The sequence below is a fragment of the Nerophis lumbriciformis genome, linkage group LG10, assembly GCF_033978685.3.
Source record: "Nerophis lumbriciformis linkage group LG10, RoL_Nlum_v2.1, whole genome shotgun sequence".
Lineage (NCBI taxonomy): Eukaryota > Metazoa > Chordata > Actinopteri > Syngnathiformes > Syngnathidae > Nerophis > Nerophis lumbriciformis.
In genome coordinates this window covers 31,496,955-31,519,691 of record NC_084557.2, presented here as the reverse complement: position 1 = coordinate 31,519,691, position 22,737 = coordinate 31,496,955, and the positions used below count along the sequence as shown (strand labels likewise).

Sequence of the window (22,737 nt, the reverse complement as noted above, 5' to 3'; positions counted from 1 at the left end):
ACACAGTTGTTAAACTAGACCCCTGCCAGCACAACAACAGATGTTGAAATGAGACCTCTGCCAGAACAACAGTTTTAGGATGTAAAAAATACATCATCAGGTGAAGTATTCTTTTTTTAAAGGTAGCATTAAAAAACTATGTGAGACCTCTGTCAGCACAACAGTTTTAGGATGTAAAAAATACATCAGATGAAGTATTTTTTTTAAACGTCAGCCTAAAAAAAACTGTGTGAAACCTCTGTTAGCACAACCGTTTTAAGATGTAAACAATCCATCATCAGATGAAGTTTTTTTTTTAAAGAAGCATTAAAAACTTTTTGTGAGACCTATGTCAGCACAAATACATAAAATGATGTGGAACCTCTGCCAGCACAACAGTATTTGTTAGGATGAAAAAGAAAAAAACATTATTCGATGAAGTGTTATCTTTTAAAAAGGCAGCATTAGTAAACACTTTTATTGTGTACTAATTTGACCGCCAGTATTCATTCCACATTGTAAAATATGCACCTATAAGTACTTTATCAGTCTGGTGCAGGATCCTAGGTATTCATTCTCTAAAAGTGGGGACGGTTTTCATCCATTGTGGTGCCAAAACAGTTGTTACAGTGATATCTCTGCCAGCACAACAACAGTATGATTAACAAAACATCATCCAATGAAGTATCATCTTTCAAAAAGGCAGTATTATTAAACTGTTTTATTGTATTCTAATTTGACTCTGGTGGAAGTGCATTTCAAATCCCAGTATTTATTCCACATTGTAAACTATGCACACAGGAGTGGTTTATTGGTCTGTTGTTTTTAGGGCTTGGTACAGGATCCTAGGTATTCATCATGTAAAAGTGGGGACATTACCAGAAAAAGGATTGTTTTGCACCATGGTGGTGCCAAACACAGAAGTTAAAAAGAAACCAGCACAACTGTTGGGTGGGGAAAAAAACATCATCCTGTGAAGTATTATCTTTTTAAAAAGCAGCCTTATTAAACCTTTTCATTGTATACTAATTTGATTGTTGTGGAAATGTATGTAAAAACTCAGTATTTATTCTATAATTAACTATGCACACAGGAGTGGTTTGTTGGTCTGTTGTTCTGAGGGCCTGGTGCAGGATCCTGGGTATTCATCCTCTAAAAGTGGGGACCTTCCCAGACAAGAATAATTTTGCTCTATTATGCTGTAAAACATAGTTGTTGAAGTTAGACCACTGGCAGCAAAACAACATATGTTGGAAGTGAGACCTCCGCTAACACAAGAACAGTTGTTAGGACGAAAAAGAAAACAAAAACATCATCCAATTTAGCATTTCTTTTTAAAAAGCAGCATGATTAAACTTTCTCATTTACATATACATATGCATATATACATATACACATATATATGTATTCATCCATTTTCTACTGCTTGTCCTTTCGTGTGTGTGTGTATATATATATATATATATACATACATATATACACACACATGCATATATATGTGTGTATATATACACCGTATTTTTCGGAGTATAAGTCGCTCCGGAGTATAAGTCGCACCGGCCGAAAATGCATAATAAAGATGGAAAAAAACATATATAAGTCGCACTGGAGTATAAGTCGCATTTTTTGGGGAAATTTATTTGATAAAACCCAACACCAAGAATAGACATTTGAAAGGCAATTTAAAAAAAATAAAGAACAGGCTGAATAAGTGTACGTTATATGAGGCATAAATAACCAACTGAGAACGTGCCTGGTATGTTAATGTAACATATTATGGTAAGAGTCATTCAAATAACTATAACATATAGAACATGCTATACGTTTACCAAACTATCTGTCACTCCTAATCGCTAAATCCCATGAAATCTTATACGTCTAGTCTCTTACGTGAATGAACCAAATAATATTATTTGATATTTTACGGTAAAGTGTTCACACATAAGTCGCTCCTGAGTCGCACCCCCGGGCCAAACTATGAAAAAAACTGCGACTTACAGTCCGAAAAATACGGTATATATTATTTATTCTTCATAGTAAACTACGTCTGTAGTAGTAGATCTACACAACGTAAAATGGAGCATTCATCCTCACACAAACACCATCAGGTGTACACACACATATACATATACAGTGTACAGCATATATAGTCATCAGTTGATTGGATGGGACCTACTTCTGTTACACAGGCTCAAGTTCAGGTCAGCCATAATGCAGAGAACACGTGTACTTGTCTTACAGGACAAAGTTAGCTTTACAGCTGGTTTGGATCAGTTGTCCAGGGAGCAGGCATGTTTTTGCTGATGGTCATTAATCAACTTGCAGCATGAGGGCAGGGGGGCGGGGCATATTTGGCCATACCATACCATTTCAGGCAATGAGGCAATGACTGTGCGACCCCAAAACACTCCGAGAAAAAAACTACTCACCCAGGCAAAGGTTCATCTAAATAAAAATCATTTATTTTTCATTAATATTATTATCATTCTAGCTAGAGAGAGTCCACCATGCCACTTTCAAAAACTGGAGTAGTGCTAAGACGTTTGTCTGTCAGAGTACATGATGGCAAGGAGGGCAGACAGACAGATGGATGAACATGTCTATGGGTTGGGGGGCTGGTGGTGGCGGCTTGTACAGGGTCACACTCCTGTCCATCTTCCATGCTGATGCAAACAAAGAGGGGGGAGGGGCGATATAAAGGAAGGATGGGGGGATCGGGGGGGTGGGACGGGACTTTAATTGTCTTTAACAGTAGTTTGTCCTTGTACATGAGACTTGGAGGAAATAGACCATCTGAGAGGGTGAGGGGGAAGGACCAGCTTCAAGCTCATTGGTCAGGCTGCTGGACAGGACACCAGAACAAGCCAATCACAGACTGATACAGAGGAGGGGGGGGGGGATGTATACCTGCCTGCATGTGTATGCATGTGTGTTTATGTGTGTGTCTCCGTGTGTGTGCGTGTAACTGGTTTGAGTTACTTTGATCCATTGTCACTGTACACTTGTCAAAGTTACTGTCACAACCGCGGACAAAGTTGAGGTAACAAACATCCTTCTTCTTTCCACTTTCTGCAGAGAGAGGAGAGTTGGTAGTATTAGACCACATGTTGCATTTTACACAGAACCACACAGATTCGGGGTGATTTATATACAATTGCACCGCAAACAGATAACTAGCCTCTTCCTGCTCTGTCACTGATAAGAATTAGGCGTGTCTCAATACAACTTTTACATTTCCGATTCAATACGGATATTAAAGCCTTGAGTGTTGGCCGATACCGATATTATCCAATACGATATCAGCAGAAATCATAGTACATACTTTTATTTTGTACTTGGAAGATTAGAAAAGATTTGATCAAGTGAAATTACTCAGAACAATAGTAGATATGAAGACACTAACCTCATGACAGATTTATGCTTTTAAAGTGGAGTGTTACTTTGGGTTTTGGCAACAGAATAATTTATTAAATTAAGAGAAAGACAGTAAGTTGAATGATGCGGACACATTTGATACTGTTTACATTCTAATACACTTCTGCCTTGGAGAATCTGTAATGTGTAAGTAATGTGCAACTGTAGTTATTTGATACGTGTTTATATTTACAAAGGGCGTGTTTGAGACTGCAATATTGCTCAATTAAGGACATGTACCGTATTTTTCGGAGTATAAGTGCACCGGAGTATAAGTGGCACCGGACGAAAATGCATAATAAAGAAGGAAAAAAACATATAAGTCGCATTTTTTGGGGAAATTTCTTTGATAAAACCCAACACCAAGAATATACATTTAAAAGGCTATTTAAAATAAATAAAGAATAGTGATCAACAGGCTGAATAAGTGTACGTTATATGAGGCATAAATAACCAACTAAGAACGTGCTTGGTATGTTAACGTAACATATTATGGTAAGAGTCATTCAAATAACTATAACATATAGAACATGCTATACGTTTACCAAACAATCTGTCACTCCTAATCGCTAAATCCCATAAAATCTTATACGTCTAGTCTCTTACGTGAATGAGCTAAATAATATTATTTGATATTTTACGCTAACGTGTTAATAATTTCACACATAAGTCGCTCCCCCGGCCAAACTATGAAAAAAACTGCAACTTATAGTCCGAAAAATACGGTAATATGTATGTCTAGCTTGTGGACTATTGTGTGCTTAGCTGTTGTGTACAGTAGCTGCTAGCTCCTAGTAAACTATCGCCTAAACATACAAAAAGTCCCCCATGGCTTGCTGTGTTAGTGCTGGGCCAGTGAACAGTCATACTGAGATCAAATCATGACTGGTCATGTATCAAGAGTATATGCTAATTTGTGTTTAAATTAGGGTAAATTTGATATTTTCCACACACAAAAAAAAATTCATTTAATCATTTCGTTACAAAGCATTTGTTTTAGTACAAGAATGCATCAAATTAAATTCAAGTTTGATATAGAAAGTATAGAAATCGCTCTAACATGAATAAAAAATAACAGTTAAAGACTCCAATTAAGCCAGGGGCACATGTGGGAAATAGATTTTGATCCTACGTGCAATGTAAGTGAATAAAGGTTATATCATTATTTTTTAACTTAAAAAAAAAATTGTTGCCATTTTACATTGCACATGTAATTTGTCAATCAAATGTAGAAGCCTATATTGTGTGTGCTGTGTTCAGTGTAAATACATACCGTATTTTTCGGACTATAAGTCGCAGTTTTTTTCATAGTTTGGCCGGGCTCCAGTGCAACTTATATATGTTTTTTTCCTTCTTTATTATGCATTTTCGGCAGGTGCGACTTGTACTCCGGTGCGACTTATACTCCGAAAAATACGGTATATATAGCTGAAGTAGCAGAAAATGAACACAACTATGCACGGGTGTATTAGCATCCACGCAAAAAACAATGCAGCGCTTTGATATACCAACTGTGCTGAACAGGGCTTTTATTTGGTTTGGTTTGCCATCATTGTTTTACATTCTATTTGCACTACAGGATCATATTCTATTCTATTTTTCTATTTATACTATTCTATAGATAATATATTCCTATTAGCATATGCTATTTATAACTTACTTTATTCAAGTCCTATTCCATCTACATATATCGTACTTGTGGAACTCAATGGTCTAAATCTGGGTACTAAATTCCGTGCCATCTTATGTGTCTCATGTGATGCTGGTATGACAATAAATTTCCTCGAATCCTACAATATTTGATCATTTTGTATTAGCATCATGTTATCAATTAAATATTTCTATGGGTTTAGATTTGCAAGATATGGCGCCGAATTCATGTGTATGCGTTGCTCCACTTTGGACATCCATCCATCCATTTTCTACCGCTTGTCCCTTTCGGCGTAGCGGGGGGCACTGGAGCCTCTCTCAGCTGCATTCGGGCAATTTATCAAAAAATAATGCAGCTCTTCATCACATACTGTATGTTGAGTAAATCGTTAATATAAAAATGTATTTGTCTTAGCACAGCATATATTAGCGTGAAAAGTGTCAGGGGTCTGTACGTAAAGTTACTCTTATTTATTGTGTTGTCATTTATTAATACACTAATTTAGTTCTGAAAAATAATTATTATCATTATAACCTTAATATTTCCATGGTGTTAATATCAGCATATCGTAAAATTATTTTTTAAATAGCTGTCTGGAAATAGAGTAATTCAGGACAGCTGCATCTTTGCATCCACCTTTAAATTAGGACAGGTTTTACTAAATGTATACACTTACACATTCTGTAGTTTTAAGAGATGGACAGGATATATTAATATAATTTGGATACGATGCCCAAGATGTTTTTTTTAATTGTTACCTGCGTTTCATCGAGCTGTGTTGTTGCCACTGGAAACCATGTTGTTGTCAGAGTTTGACAGAGACTGTTCCTTTACTACAGGGTCTGCAGGAAGGGAGAGAGGTTGTATTAGTGCACCCCATAACTGATGTGCAGCTCATAAAAAATAATACAAGGTTGAAAATAAAAATAAAGATTAATTTGCGCTTCCACTGGTGGTCACAAAGTCCACACACTAAATGCTACTAACAGAAGTAAGGGTGCTCCATGGCTTCTGTGGCGGTCAGTCTCTGTTGATGGTCGTAACGTAGAAGCTTGTCCAGCAGGTCCAGAGCCTCGGGACTCACCAAGTGCTGGTTCTCTGTCTGCACAAACTGCTCCCAGCGCTTTCTGCTCTGTCTGAAAATATACACAGGAACAAAGCCTTAACAGTGAACTGTCCTTTTGAATTGGTTACGTCACCTTTTGATTAGCTCACCAAAAGAGTCAATAATAACTATTTATATGTCCTCTCCCATTTGTCTTTTTCACACTGTTCAATTCAGAAAATCCACCTATCCATTCATTTTCCACTGCTTGTCCCTTACGGGGTCACGGTGGGAGCTGGAGCCTATCTCAGCTGCATTCGGGCGGAAGGCAGGGTACACCCTGGACAAGTCGCTACGTCATCGCAGGGCCAACACAGATAGACAGACAACATTCACACTCACATTCACACACTAGGGCCAATTTAGTGTTGCCACTAAATTGGAGGTGGGAGGAAGCTGGAGTATAGCCGGTGGGAACCCACGCAGTCACGGGGAAAACATGCAAACTCCGAAAAGAATCGATCCATCTTCTTATTTCTTTAAAATGATAAGTTAACACAAACATTTCCAATAAGATCAATTATAGTTTACTATTGCCAGTATTGTCAAAATAGCGCCAACTATGGACACCCCTGTGCTAAATTGATAAAAACTATGTAATTCCACCAACTTACAGCAGATGGCAGTACAGCAAACAAAGAGATGGGCATCATTTACACTTGAACCAAAATCCTTGCCAAATATATACTTTGAAGGTGCTACTGCTTTACCAGAGCCTGAAACAAAAAACCATACCTTGCTCTATTAAGTTTGAAGTACTAGTGATTTATATACTTCAATGATATAAATTAAGCGATAAGTAATCAAAAGAGAAGAAACTCCAAAACAAATTGTCATAATTATTGTAGCAATACAGAACATAGAGCAGGGGTGTCAAACTCAAATACAGAGTGGGCCAAAATTTTAAACTGAACAAAGCCACGGGCCAAGGTTGAACAAATTAACCTTTTAATAGAGACCCAAACAAGTTTTGCATTGAATATTGAACAAGCAAGGCGTATATAACTTTATAGCGACATGCAAAATTGAGTTTCAAATAATAATAAAATAATTAAAAAATATCAATGGCATATCAAATACAATTTAAATAAAAATTGAATGCCTCTTTTCTATTTGCTGCCTTCTGAGGTAAATATCAATATTAACTTTTTCCACAGGCTAATACATTTGAAAATAAAATAACAATGAATAAAACAACCATTCAGGACTTTAAACTGCTCAGTTTGCAACACACTGATCTAATCTGATGTGCCCAAGCCAGATACCTGGCATCTTTTCTTGGATGCTAGTTCATTAATGTCGGGGCTCAGGCTTTGAGCTGAGGCAACCTTCATTATCGAACGAGGGTGTTCATCAGTCATTATATCTCGTAGTCCACACGGACCACAGTCTTGGGGGCGTGCCTTAAAGGCACTGCCTTTAACGTCCTCTACGAGCTGTCGTCACGTCCGCTTTTCATCCATTCTAACAACGTACTGGCCCAGTCACAAGATATGTGCGGCTTCTGTACGCACACACACGTGAATGCAATGCATATTTGATCAACAGCGATACAGTACACTGAGGGTGGCCGTATAAACAACTTTAACACTGTTAGAAATGTACGCCGCACTGTGAACCCACACCAAACAAGAATGACAAACACATTTTGTGAGAACATCCGCACCGTAACACAACATAAACACAACAGAACAAATACCCAGAACCCTTTGCAGCATTAACTCTACCGGGACGCTACAAAATACACCCCCCGCTACCACCAAACCCCGCCCTCTATCTTTCCAGCAGAACACAATGTGTACAGATGGCTGGGACGACCTCTTCATTTCTGGACATTACCAAAAGAGTTCCGCAAGGCTCAGTGCTGGGGCGTGTTTTATTTTCTATCTACATAAATAATCTTTGTAACAACTTGTCAATTACAATGTACCATTTTTATGCAGGCGACAATGTTGGGGACGGCGCGGCTCGGTTGGTAGAGCGGCCGTGCCATCAACCTGAGGGTTCCTGGTTCGATCCCCAGCTTTGTCCATACTAGTCACATCCGTTGTGTCCTTGAGCAACCTCTTGGCCAGGTCACCCTTGTGGAAGAGATCTTGATCTCAATGGGTTTCTTATCTGGTTAAATAAAGGTTGTACTGCTCATTTTAAGCACTACCAGAATTAATTTCCTGGGTGCATTAATTTCACAGAGTGCAAAGCAAACATGTTATTTGATAAGTGCTAAACATTTCACATAAAAAGATAAAACAATCACCACAATGTTTGCTCTCTTGACGAGTGATGGGATGTTTCTTTCTTGAGCTGCTTATTTTAGAACAATCCTCACTCCTCCGATAAAAATATGCTTCCTAGCAATGATGCTATGGTCTTTCGCTGCGTTACATTTGATAAGAGCCATATATGTCAACTGTCAAGAGATTTTCAAAGTTGATCGACATCTCGAATTGGTGCCACAACCTTATACTTTCCAAGCTAGCTTGTAGCTGGCCACACGCCAGTGGTCGGATGAGGATTGAGAGCAAGAAATATTTCGGCAGTGTTAGCTTTTACAACAACAATGTCGCGATGAGGTGGCGACTTGTCCAGGGTGTACCACGCCTTCCGCCCAAATGCAGCTGAGATAAGCTTCAGCACCCCCTGCGACTCCAAAAGGGACAAGCGGTAGAAAATGGATGGATGCATGGATGTCGCTACAGCTAGGTTTATATGCAAGTCACAACATGTAAACAGAGCGTTGTTGGTTTTTTATAGCTTTTTCTTTATGGGCAATATAAGTATATCCCCATTTGCTGCATTGTTCCCTGCCTTTTGCTAACATTTTTTTTTTAAATAAAGACTGCACAAAAAAAGAAAAACAAGCAAGTTCTTGTGTCACATGAGAATTGTGAATGATGTGCACAATTCCCAAAAGAGTGCAGTTCCCCTTTAAAATGAGTGTCGGACTGTTCTTCTGTCATGATGTTACATCACTTACAAGATGTTACTTGCATGAAGCTAAGTCTGCATTCATTTCACACTGAAATAAAGCACCGATAGCTTCTTTTTTTTCTTCTCGTTATTGTTTAACGGCGCTAAAAAAAAAGAAGCTTTTTTATTCTTACAGATTTTTGACATGCAAATTGGACAGAATTTTTTATTTATTTATTTCAGGCAATGACATAAAAAAGTACAAAGTTGACAACACATAATAATATAAATTAATAAAGTGCAAAAGGTCATGTATAGTATGTAATGCATGATTGTCCAGTTTTGCCTGAAAGGGAGTGGGGAGAAGATAACTTATTTAATCCCACCCCCAGAATAGTTTGCAATAAAGTTGAAAAACGACACATTGCAGACACATTGTGCCTCCGTTAGGATGCTACATTACTTACTTGCACCTTTAAGCATTTGTTGCAGGATGGCTGTGTCTGCACCGATAGCAACTTTTTAAAAATCTGGTTAGTTGCTTGCAATGACACCGGGTTTCAATAGCCATCCCTAATTTTCATGCAAATAAACCAAATTAGATTTTTTTTTTAATGATGTAAAAAAAAAAAATTAAGTCTGTGCTCAAGTTGGCACCAAAATGTAGCACCTCGAGATAGTAAGTAGTATAATGAGTTTATGAGTCACTTATGACATATTTAATGACAATCCACTGAGCTGGGTGAGTCATAGTGAGAACTACAAGGCTGGACTTACTGCCCGAGCAGATCCTTGAAGCGTGGATCCAGTTCGATGTGGTATTTACGCAGGTATCCAAACAGCTCGTCTGTCCCCAGGACTTTGGCAATTCGCACCAGCTGCAAAACAGCCCAGGGTTTAAACTTGTGAACCACTTAGATATGAACAAACTAACCAATGCAATAATTGCATTGCCACATGATGTTATTACCTGGTCGTAGTTGTCTTGCCCATGGAAGAAGGGCTCTTTCTGGAAGATCATACTGGCAAGCATACAGCCTAAGCTCCACATGTCTAAACTGTAATCATACATCTGAAACACAAAAACATCAAACAGCGCTGCTAAAAAGGACACACAAAGATTTTGTGTCTATTTGTCCATGTGCAGAAGTATAATTTTACAAATGGAGATAACTACATATCTATTCAAAAACTCCTGTGCTGGGACATGAACGTGTCTCGTGTGTGTTACCTGGTAGTCCACCAGGAGCTCGGGGCCTTTGAAGTATCGCGACGCCACTCTGACATTGTACTCCTGGGAAGGGTGGTAGAACTCAGCCAAACCCCAATCTATTAAACGAAGCTATAGAAACAAAATAATTCTTATAATCTCAAAAAAATCCACACTGAAAAATGTAAAATATGAATGTCATTTAATATTAATTTGTCAGGTGTATATTTATGTGAGCTGCATGGCTCATCACTACCACTGCTGCATTCACTATAGCTCTGTTGGCAACTTCGTCGAAAGACATGCACTGTAACGCCTGGTGTAATAATGTTGTAGTAGTCACCACCAAAAAGAGGTAGAAAAGAAATTACATATGCTGTTATTTTAAGACTCTTCCTCCCACACTTTTCACACGGTGGTCTGTGAAAGCATGTGTCAGTGCATCACTAACAGCCCTCAATACACGAGGCAGAATATTTTTGAAAGTGGAAAGACACCCATTTTTTTTTAACATTCCTGCATCTTTTCTGTAAAAACATTGTCTCATAATTTCACAATACATTTCTGAACTAAGACTGAGGGAAATGAACCACATTTTGCAAATAAATAAATCATCAAAATCCAAAAAGCACAATAACCATAAGATGTCAGAGAAGGGCTTATAAATGGAGCTTAGGTTGTAATGTGTAGTGGAATCAATTGGAGATGTTGTACCACACATCCCTTTTGACTGAGGGTCCAAGTCTGTGCAGTGATTATCTGGTTATTCCAACAGAACGACACTGCAACAGAACGACGCTGCAACATCCCCACACATTCAGCCCCCAAATGATGACAGACGCTCCAACCTGAAGCCTTTCTCCCACTAATTCTGGCTTATGGTTACTGGGTTGCAGCCTGAATTAGGGTCAAGGATTGGCCCAACCAAGCCTGTCAGATCCTCTGGCTTGGTGCAGATGAGATTTATTTAGGTTTACCAGTTGATCTTTCAAGACATTCAAAATAACTTGTCTTGCTGTTTCCAACATTGGTAGCAAGTGTTGTAAAGATGTCTTGTTTTTACAGTCAGTGTTTCTATTACCGGTATATTCCTGCCACAAAAAAAATATTTTTTTTAGAAAAAAATGTTTTTTTCTATATTTTGTGCAACACAAAGGTAACAATAATTTGCGTTATAGATTTGAGCAACAGGCTTCATAATTCGCAAGCGCAAAAAGGCTAATTTTAGTTAGCCTGTCAATGGGCTCATCCACTGTATACTGAACAAAAATATAAACGCAACACTTTTGTATTTGCCCCCATTTTTCATGAGTTGGACTCAAAGACCTAAAACCTTTACTAGTGAAGTGAATTGTATTTATATAGCGCTTTTTCTCGAGTGACTCAAAGCGCTTTACATATAGGAACCCATTATGTAAATTTTTTAAAGCTACATTTAAATGATTGTGGGTTGCACTCGGAGCAGGTGGGTAGAGTGTCTTGCCCAAGGACACAACGGCTGTGACGAGGATGGCGGTAGCGGGAATCGAACCCGGAACCCTCAAGTTGCTGGCACGGCCGCTATACCAACGGAGTCACACCGCCCCACACTAAAGACCCTTTCCTCTCAAATATTGTTTCCAAATCTGTCCAAATATGTGTTAGTAGGGGTGTAATGGTACACAAAAATTTTGGTTCGGTACATACCTCGGTTTTTTGGGAAACATGTGAACACTTATATTTCCCCCCAGTCTTACGATTGTATTCATTGTAGAAGCAGTCCTATTGGAATATGATTGTATAAACTAGAAAAACACAAATCCACAAATGTATAACCCTGCCTATTCATTGTTTTCAGTCAGTCAGCTGACCTCATTTTTGGGCGACCTGACCACATCATGAGACTACCCCTACAGGCTTATACAGTAGACACTGGTCATTATGGGTACATTATATCCAACTCTCTTCTTACCCTGATATGTCCTCCATCACTCGGAATAAGGTTACAATCTGGACTAATCAGAACGCATTACTTTTTCCACAACCCCATTGTCCAATATGTAAATGGCTTCAATTAGTCATTTTCTTAAGGAAACAACAAGTTGTTAAATGTAAATCTCTTGAGTTCTCTTTGCATGAGGTAGTACATCTAACATTAACTTCATAAAAATGTTCAATTGATAACAATTTACAATAATTCAAGATTTTTATATTGACTTTATTCTTTCTCAAAAGATAATAGTTCTTTATTTCCACTATTCATCAACATTTAGTTACACTTTATAACCCTGCATGCATGCATGTGTGTGTGTGTGTGTGTGTGTGTGTGTGTGTGTGTGTGTGTGTGTGTGTGTGTGTGTACTTAATAAAACACTGCCTACCTTTCTCAACTGGTGGTCAATCATCACATTGTGGGGTTTGACGTCACGGTGCATGATTCCCATGCTGTGACAGTAGTCCAGAGCCTGAACACAGCATTACCATAATAAATTGATGTTGAAAATATGCTCAATAATGTATTTAAGATAAATTCATGTAAACCAGGAAAAAAGTCTCACCTTCAGTAGTTCATACATATAAAAACGGATATCATAGTCTGTCAACTTCTGGTACAACTCCTGCAACGAAAAACATCTATAAATGAAAAAACTCATAACATGGAGCAACAGTAGAATAAAGTTGATCATTTTACCTTGAAGTCTGTGTTATTGATGCATTCGAAGACAAGTGCTGGAGTTCTTGACTGTGCAGACACCAAAGATAAGCAGGGAGGGGCAGAGAAACAAAATTGAGCCCAGACAATATAAATTCACAGTATAGAAAGGAGCAAAACTTGATGATTTAACTTCTCAGATAAACAATGTCATACATAAAAATGTACAATAGGATGTGCATTACAGGAGCAGTGTTGCCAACTTGGCGATCTGGCAATTCTCCAATCCTCTTGGCGACTTTTTTTGCAAACAGCTACGAGCGACAAATCTAGTGAATTTTTACGGTGTTATTGGAGCCTTTTTTGTGTAATGGAGACTGAGGTGAAAGCAGGCAGCAGTTATTGTACTCAATGAGCAGTGACTGGTGCTGCTGCTGCTGTTGTTACTATGTGCTGCTCGAGCAGAGCGAAGAACCTTACAGGGCGCTAATTGCTTGTTGTTGGCCAAACTGTTGTACTGAACCACAAGGGGGCGTTGGAGAAGAATGCATCTTGTTTATTAGACTTTATCTTCATTAGTCAAACTGCTTTGTGTTTTATTTTGATATCAAAAAATAAATGCCATGTTTTTTTTACATTACTTGTGTTTTTTTCATGTCACAAAGGTATTACTTTAAAAAACATTGGACACATCATTTTGTTAGTTATTGTGTGTAGTTAATTTCTATACGACATATTTCTGCTCAAACTCTTAATGGATCTGTCCCGATACAGCATCTACATATACATAACTTAAAAAATAAATAATAATACAAAAATACTTCCCTCTATCAAAAGGTAAAAATAGAGATAATGGCATCATGAAATGAGAAAAAGCTGACAAGTTCATATCAATAATGAATAAAAAAAACTGTATATGTATGCATGCATGCTTTGGAGCTTCTGCCTATAAAGAAAATAATGTTTGCCTTGGTGCCCTAAAATGTGAGCCCTCCTTTAAGGCAACACTTGCCTTGACCATAAAAAGTTAAAATCCGAGGCCTGAAAAGGTAACTCAGGCTATACTTTAATGCTGCAATTTAGTTTGCCAAATATGTAAACAGTCCTTTGAGTTAGATTTGGGGTGGGAAAAAAATGGTGTTTTGTTGATATTCTTCACAATAAAGTCATAGTAAAACTAAACCCACTAAAAAAATACAGTACATATACCAAATAATCAGATTGATTCTGTGTGGAGTTTGCATGTTCTCCCCGTGACTGCGTGGGTTCCCTCCGGGTACTCCGGCTTCCTCCCACCGCCAAAGACATGCACCTGGGGATAGGTTGATTGGCAATACTAAATTGGCCCTAGTGTGTGAATGTGAGTGTGAATGTTGTCTGTCTATCTGTGTTGGCCCTGTGATGAGGTGGCGCTTGTCCAGGGTGTACACCACCTTCCGCCCGAATGCAGCTGAGATAGGCTCCAGCGATCCCCTGCGACCCCGGAAGGGACAAGCGGTAGAAAATGGATGGATGGATAGATGGATGGATGAAAAAGGCAATACAATTATGCAGGATGAAGGTTGAGCTGTAATGCCGCTAGCTTGTTAAAGTACAAAGGACTAGCTAATAGAAAAGCTCGAAAATTAGCATGGCCAATCGCAGGACACAGATAGACAATCATTCACACCAACATTCATATCTATGGACAATTTATAGTCTCCAATGAAGCTAGCATACATACTTTTGGAATGTCTTAAGAAACTGGAGTGTCCGGAGAAAAACGCGCACGCACGGGGACAAATGCACACGGCAATGTCCAAACGGAGGTTCGAAGACGCACATGGCGTAAAGTTAGACGTTATTGTCGGTAGTAATGTCAAAAGTAGTAGTTTAGACAGGCTTGAACAAGGACTGCTTTAATTAGCTTAAAATTGCTTTCGCTTCAACTTTCTGTCCTCACTCTTGCCAGGTGTCAACTCGTTTAGGTGCGCGACCAGCTGACACATTTCTGACAGGCGATTGAGATGCACGTTGTTTTCTTTTCTTGAGGAACGTTTTTATTATATTTGAGCTGTTTTTTAAACTTATTAAAGCCAACAGTACGTAAATAATAGACTATACGCTATATCCATTCATGCAATACATAACTTAATTTTTTTTCCATGTAAAAACAAATGTATTCATGGTGAAAAAAGAAAGAAAAAACGTATTTTGAAAGTGTGGCGGCAGTAATCTTGCCGTGGCCTTGGAAACACTAAGGACGAAAGTGCCCCGCTTTGCAATGTAGAACGTAGAACTTCTTACATACGCCAAAGATGTTGTGTTTTTGCCAGGGCTTGTTTGTATGTTAGCAACTAGGGTTGTCCCGATACCAATAATTTGGTACCCGTACCAAAATGTATATCGATACTTTTCAAAATAAAGGGAACTTTTAAAAAATTCAATATAAGCTTTATTTTAACAGAAAACCTTACAATACAATAAACATATGTTTCTTATTGCACTCACAGAACAATTTTACAAGGTTAAAATATAAATTAAAGGGCATTAAACACATTGGGCTTTTCTTGTTGCACTCAAAGAACAATTTACAATGTTCCATATTACATATAGTCTACCATAATCAAGGATTAGGTTAAAATATAATAAAAAGCTTTATTGACATTATATCAAATGCTTCATGATTTATGGTGTTTTAAGAAAAATACAATAAGTAAGTACAAAAAACAAAACTATGAATAAATGTACCCAAATGAGCCATGTAGCAGGTAAAACACACATTGTTAAAGATAAAACACGAATTGTAGCAATTTGTTACAAAATCCAGTCATTTCACTTGCATTAGTTGACGTTAGATGGATCTTAACTCTGCTAATATTTGGCATCAATCCAAGCAGCTCTGTGCGTGTGTAAGCATCTACATGTGCACAACGGAGGAGCTGGTTAACTTATGAGAGAAGCATACACTATGTAGTTTATTTTCAGAGCCGCCCAACGCAAAAGTGCCAGAAAAAAAATACATTCACCAGGTTTTTGTTTGATACCGTCACACGTCATTGCATTATTGTAAAGATTTTGAAACCGCAATACCGCGGTATCTACAAAACCGTTACACGTACTAGTGATGCATCAAAAATTTGGCCGCCAAAAAAAGACTTTGATCACCAAAACAATACAACCAAAACTACATGGCGTAAACCAAGGGTGTCAAACGTACAACTCGCAAACAGGTTTAATCCGGCCCGCAAGATCAGTTTGTTAAATATAAAAATGAGCTGCATTTTTTTAATGAAAGAAACTGCTGTTCTAAATGTGTCCACTGGATGTCGCAATGACAGATCAATTGTAACTCCAATCAGAGCAGGTGCAAGTAATCAGCTGCTCCTATTGTGACTTGCAGCAGAATTGACAGTATTGACGCACAATACCGTTTTTCATTTTAGATTATCCACTCAACGGATAAAATTACGAAACTGTAAAATGCAAAGACTTAAGTCATCTTGACCACCATCTTTATGGTTAAAGTTCCATGCAGCACTTGCAATTGATTGAATGCACGACGTGCACCCTGAACTTTATTGTAAAAATATTTGTTTCTACATTTGTTGTGTTTGTTCCATTTTGTTTCATGCTAAAATCTACTATGTTCACAATGGTTAAGTTTGTAGTTATGTTACCCTGATTTCGGCGATGGTGTCATTTTGACAACTGTTTTGTTTATAATATAATTGTATTATTTTCAATGATGATAAATGAATGTGTTGTGGCAGTTGCAGATTTCAACAATGCGGCGGTTTGAGGAAACACTCTGTTGCTTTTTAAAAACATTTTTAATGCCAGCACGTAAAAGTGTAAAAGCGTTTTGCCAAGAGGATTATTGTGTACGTTTGTGTACATTTCCAGAATGTGCTTGTTCTATTTTTTTGGACACAATCGTGATCAAGATTAAAATTGTAATAATTGTGAAGCCCTAATGTGATGGGAGTAAATGTGTATTTAAGAAAATCAAGGATGTCCAGATTCACCCTCGAGTTCTAGACAAATTCTGTCATAAAATGTCTTTAAAGCACAAAGCAAATACTGTTGTGCAGAAGACTCATTACCTGGAGCAAATTTGCAACCATGAAAAAGTTAGCATTTAAAAAAACTGCCTTCTAAAGTGGGACTCAAACCACCAACATGAGTGTCACAGTGGTCCAATTGTAGGAGTACAAATAAAAAATAGCATCAAGCCAAAGCATTCGAGGGGGAACTTTCTTATACAATCAATTGCTTGAATTCATAGAACAAGCACCTTTAGATAGAAAACACACAGGCAGAGATAACAGCCATTTTCAATGGATACTACATGAATAACTACACTATGACCATTTGTACAATGTAATGAGATCCAATACAAAAGCTATATCCAGAACTCTACCTTTACAAAGACAACAATGTTCACTTGCTGAACAAGAACAATTACACAATCTACTTTTAAGTTTAAGTTGTTAAAACTATCATTTGAATGTGCACCATTGCAGACCTTTTAACCATTTACTTACTGATGCTGCCATCAGGGAACTTACCACAGGGTCTTTGACTGTGTCCACCAGTCGGATGATGTTGGTCCCGCCACGCAGGTTCTCTAGGATTTTGATCTCACGCTTGATTTTCTTTTTCTTAACCGGCTATAAAACAAGATATGACATAGACAAAAAGAACATTTAATAAGTTCTACCACATGTCACGATTGCCTGAGGAGGCTGAAGCTGCTGATTCTGCGCGCCTGCCTGTGGTATGCATGCTTCAGCATCATTCTGTCAATCTTGGACAAGACAACTCCTGCACTGAGAATGCAGTTTTTCGTTTGGGGTTTATAAATAGCATGCTGTCAACATGCATGGTGCCTCTCCTACACAATGAACTCGCATCTTAACATCCATCCAGCAATAGATCATCATTCACACAAGATGTTGTGTTGCAAATAGCTGTGTATTCTACGGTGGCCACAGGGGTAATTGTGCAAAAACGTACAAACATGTTGCAAAACAAAAACACACAAACACTGTAAAACAAATGCAAAGGGGAAATGCTGAAGATTAAAATAATTCTCCAATCACATAAGCACTGCAAGTTTAAGAACCTATACAAACGAAAAATTCTGCAAATGCCAATACTACACACAAAACCTCAAAAACAACTGCATGAAACAAGTCCACGGCACAAAAATTCAAGTTTGCTAGGTTACCAGGGGAGTCAGACCTGTTGGGTGTCAATCTTTAAGGACATGAGCAGGAGGCCCAAAAGAAACAACGTAAATGTTTTCTAGCTTTGTTAAAACACTTAGTGAGTCGTTATATCTTATGATATTGAGCAACCAATTTACATAGCTAATGTTAGAGTAACGTACGTCTGCCTCCCCTAGTAGCCTGGAATACTTAAGTTTTTTCCATGAACTTGCAGCATTTCTTACATGCATTTCGTTTTTAATGGGATTGATGCGTTTTTGATGGTTTCAGTGGAATTCCTTTTTTGCATTTGTTTACAATCCTGCAGCATTGATGCGAGTGTTGCATTTTTTTATTGCATTTTTGTTTTGGGTTGACGCTTTGGACGTTCGCCCCCTTTTCGCATTGACCGTCGAAGCAAAGGTGTCAAACTTATTTAAAAAACCCAGTTTCCATATGAGTTGGGAAATTGTGTTAGATGTAAATATACATGGAATACAATGATTTTCAAATCATTTTCAACCCATATTCAGTTGAATATGCTACAAAGACAACATATTTGATGTTCAAACTGATAAACTTTTTTTTTTTTGCAAATAATCATTAACTTTAGAATTTGATGCCAGCAACACGTGACAAAGAAGTTGGGAAAGGTGGCAATAAATACTGATAAAGTTGGGGAATGCTCATCAAACACTTATTTGTAAAATCCCACAGGTGTGCAGGCTAATTGGGAACAGGTGGGTGCCATGATTGGGTATAAAAACAGCTTCCCAAAAAATGCTCAGTCTTTCACAAGAAAGGATGGGGCGAGGTACACCCCTTTGTCCACAACTGCGTGAGCAAATAGTCAAACAGTTTAAGAACAACGTTTCTCAAAGTGCAATTGCAAGCAATTTAGGGATTTCAACATCTACGGTCCATAATATCATCAAAAGGTTCAGAGAATCTGGAGAAATCACTCCACGTAAGTGGCATGGCCGGAAACCAACATTGAATGACCGTGACCTTCGATCCCTGTATCAAAAACCGACATCAATCTCTAAAGGATATCACCACATGGGCTCAAGAACACTTCAGAAAACCACTGTCACTAAATATAGTTTGTCGCTACATCTGTAAGTGCAAGTTAAAGCTCTACTATGCAAAGCGAAAGCCATTTATCAACAACATCCAGAAACGCCGCCGGCTTCTCTGGGCCCGAGATCATCTAAGATGGACTGATGCAAAGTGGAAAAGTGTTCTGTGGTGTGACGAGTCCACATTTCAAATTGTTTTTGGAAATCTAACCCAATTTCCCAACTCATATGGAAACAGGGTTTGTACATTGATAACCATATTGCAGTTATGGATGTCCTCAGAAGGCCGTTTGAAACAGGGAATATAAATGAATATAACCGTATAACTGTCTCATAACTTTATAACACAATTTGATTATCATATTTTCACAAAAAAATTGCAATAAAATCAAGATGAAAATTTTGGAATATTGTGTTTCATTATCAGATAATACAGTTGGGAAGATGTGCAATTGTAACTTTTTCTGTCAAAATTGAAAGAACAAATAATACATTTAGTGCTTTATTTACACGCATTATTTTCAGGCTATCATGGGCCACAAAAAAATATTTTGCGGGAAGACTTGAGTTTGACACCTGTAATTTAACAGACTGCTGTGATATGTTTATGTAATTTTAACATTGTTTAACTCAGTTTTACTTGTATGACAGTAGAGATGTAACAATATCAAAATTTCATATCACTGTTAAGGTGACCAAAATTATGAAAGTTATTATTATTGCGGTGTAGTTGAATGTGCTCAAAAAGTATTTGCCACACACAGAAATATGTTAACAAAGTTTTATTTGGAAAAAAAAAAAAAAAAAAAACTAAAATAAATACAACTTCTTGGAAGAAGCAACATTAAATATTGTTCTGGGTTTTTAAGAGCCATATTATCTACAAGTGTTTTAATATGTTAATCTTGTTCCATTTTGATTTGTTTTTTTTGTTTTTTTATGCAAAACTGGGTGTTGACTTTTCTTCAATTCCGGTTTATGTGACGCCACACGAGTTCACTTCCTGTTGAAGACATATGTTTGTGTCAATCACTTTGTGCTAAGACAGCACAGTCTTAATGTTCAATGTGAATACCTTAGTTGTTCAGACAGTAATGTGTACATTTCAGAGTTAGATTGGGGTATAAAGTTTGATTGACATAAGACGTTTGATGAGGAAAGACTGTAATGTCTCTTGTGTTCAAATTAGCACTTAAGCTAGCTAGCAAGCCGATGCTAGTCGGTCCATAAGTTTATCAAAGTGTGGTTATCAATTACGGTTTTTGGATGAATATAATTCAATACGGTAATACTAACATACTAACCGTCGGGACTTTTGCTGCAGTGATTATTATTACTGTTTATCGTTACAAATCTATATGACAGTTAAGAGATTATGTTTGAAAATGGTTGTAAATAAATAAATGGGTTATACTTGTATAGCGCTTTTCTACCTTCAAGGTACTTAAAGCGCTTTGACAGTATTTCCACATTCACCCATTCACACACACATTCACACACTGATGGCGGGAGCTGCCATGCAAGGCGCTAACCAGCACCCATCAGGAGCAAGGGTGAAGTGTCTTGCCCAAGGACACAACGAACTTGACTAGAATGGTAGAAGGTGGGGATTGTAACCAGCAACCCTCCGATTGCTGGCACGGCCACTCTACCAACTTCGCCTCGCCGCCAGCAAATAACAGTATACAGTTGAACCTCTATTCACGAACGCCTCCATTTGCGTTCTTTTTGGTTTACGAACATTTACATCGCTCCAAAATATGCCTTTGTGTGCGGACCATGTCTCGGCGTACGAATGTTTCATTCATTTATTAATTTTCTGTGCCGCTGGAAGCTCTATGGGGGTACCCATTTTAATGACGTCACTTCCTATAATGCGGGCACAGACATTCTGAAGAGGCGGCGCCCCCTACGAGACATCCTGTGCACACCAGCACAGCCATTTCTAAGAGCTTTGAGGCGACAAGTGTATTTCCACAATTTCCGCACCTTGCACAGGTCAAAGCTTTAACGCTTTAAAAATGTCCAAACTCTCACAGTCTTGCTGTATAGCTTCGGCTTGCTAGACAACCACTGAGCTAGCATTTCAGTTAAGTAATTGGCCTCCGGCTTGCGGCGCCTTCAATTTGACGATTTCATCAGCGAAGGGGGGCTTTTTCCTTAGCAAGTCTTTAAAACAGCACTAAGTAACTTTTAAATCTTCATAAAATGATTTCATAACTTTTGGGATGATACATAGACTTACAACTAGTTGAATAACACCTCAGGCACGGCCTGAGGGGGTCTGTATCACTTTTACTGGCACTTAGTGTTGTAACTTTTGCGTTATATAGTTCATGTGTGATGATCATTTGATTTAATTGCTGATAAATTGATCTATTATTATTTACAGCTAAAAAGAGTTAAAAGGGAATTGATTTGATTTATACATGTATTTGATATTGATTATTTGAGAAACACTGACACTGAATTGAGTTGTTTTCTACTCAATAGCCGAACAAAGGGTTAACTAAAAGACTGCATGTTCCACAATGCATTGCGGCAAAACCGGATGTTAGAAAAGACCGGGAGCAGGTGCATTGTGGTTGTTGAGAATGAGGATTAAGAGCCCACGGGTGATGAATGAATGACAGATAACAAGATATAGAGATCGTTTTGTACCGTTTTGTATGCCATTTTTTTCTTATATAAAGTACAACTTTATTACACATTTTCGACGTCCTGTCCAATACTTTGATCGTAGTTAATCTACATTTTTTGGTGCCGAAAAACCCGGAAAAGGATGAGCGAGGGAGAAGCAAAAGCCGCTGCTCAGATGACAGAAGACGAACGTAGGACCGAAATGGAAAGAATGAGAAGAAAACGGGGTGCAATCAGAGGTACTACGACACGTCTTTTGAACCAGATAGACGGAGAAATGACCAAGCCAGATCCGGACATTGATCATTTGAGTACTTTATTGGACATGTTGTCCGCGAAGGAGGACAGTCTATTTGAGTTGGACAATGGAATTGAACTGCTCACGGCGTTGGATGACTTGGAACACGAGATCGAAAATACGGAGGACTACAATCAACGTGTCATCTCGTATAAGAGCCGCGCGCAGCGCATGGTGAAGAACAAAAGAGGATGAAAAACAGCAGCAACACGCATCACCGCAGCAGAGGGTGAGCGACGCTAACTCGGCCAACTCATTAGCATACAGACAGTCTGTAAAGCTACCGAAATTGATTATTGATAAATACAATGGCGATGTCAGTAGATGGCAGGAGTTTTGGAGCCAGTATGAGACAGCTATTCACACGAATGATGCATTGTGCAAACGTGAGAAGTTTACCTACCTGAAAACGTACCTAACAGGAACAGCTGCAAAGGCAGTAGCAGGACTTATGCTCACAGATGCTAATTATGACAGTGCTATCACATTATTGAAAAGCAGATTTGGAAGGAAAGATCTGGTGATCAGTGCTCACATGTCAAGGCTGCTGAATCTAACTCCTGTGAAGAAATCCTCTGATGTTCATGCATTAAGGCAGCTATATGATGAATGTGAAATTCAAATTAG

General features: G+C 38.2%; 1 protein-coding gene across 1 annotated transcript in view; it reads right to left on the bottom strand.

Annotated features, from left to right (window-relative positions):
* Positions 1-2,419: 2,419 nt before the first annotated feature.
* Positions 2,420-22,737, bottom strand: part of csnk2a2b (casein kinase 2, alpha prime polypeptide b) — a 33,912-nt gene continuing 13,594 nt past the window's right edge. The window contains exons 3-12 of the mRNA XM_061969832.2: positions 17,452-17,553; positions 12,941-12,991; positions 12,807-12,866; positions 12,630-12,713; positions 10,291-10,401; positions 10,030-10,131; positions 9,837-9,937; positions 6,032-6,180; positions 5,803-5,886; positions 2,420-3,048 (exon numbers count right to left, since the gene is read on the bottom strand). Coding sequence (XP_061825816.2) covers positions 5,810-5,886; positions 6,032-6,180; positions 9,837-9,937; positions 10,030-10,131; positions 10,291-10,401; positions 12,630-12,713; positions 12,807-12,866; positions 12,941-12,991; positions 17,452-17,553 — 837 coding nt within the window. The 3' untranslated portion in view covers positions 2,420-3,048; positions 5,803-5,809. The remainder of the gene's footprint in view (positions 3,049-5,802; positions 5,887-6,031; positions 6,181-9,836; positions 9,938-10,029; positions 10,132-10,290; positions 10,402-12,629; positions 12,714-12,806; positions 12,867-12,940; positions 12,992-17,451; positions 17,554-22,737) is intronic.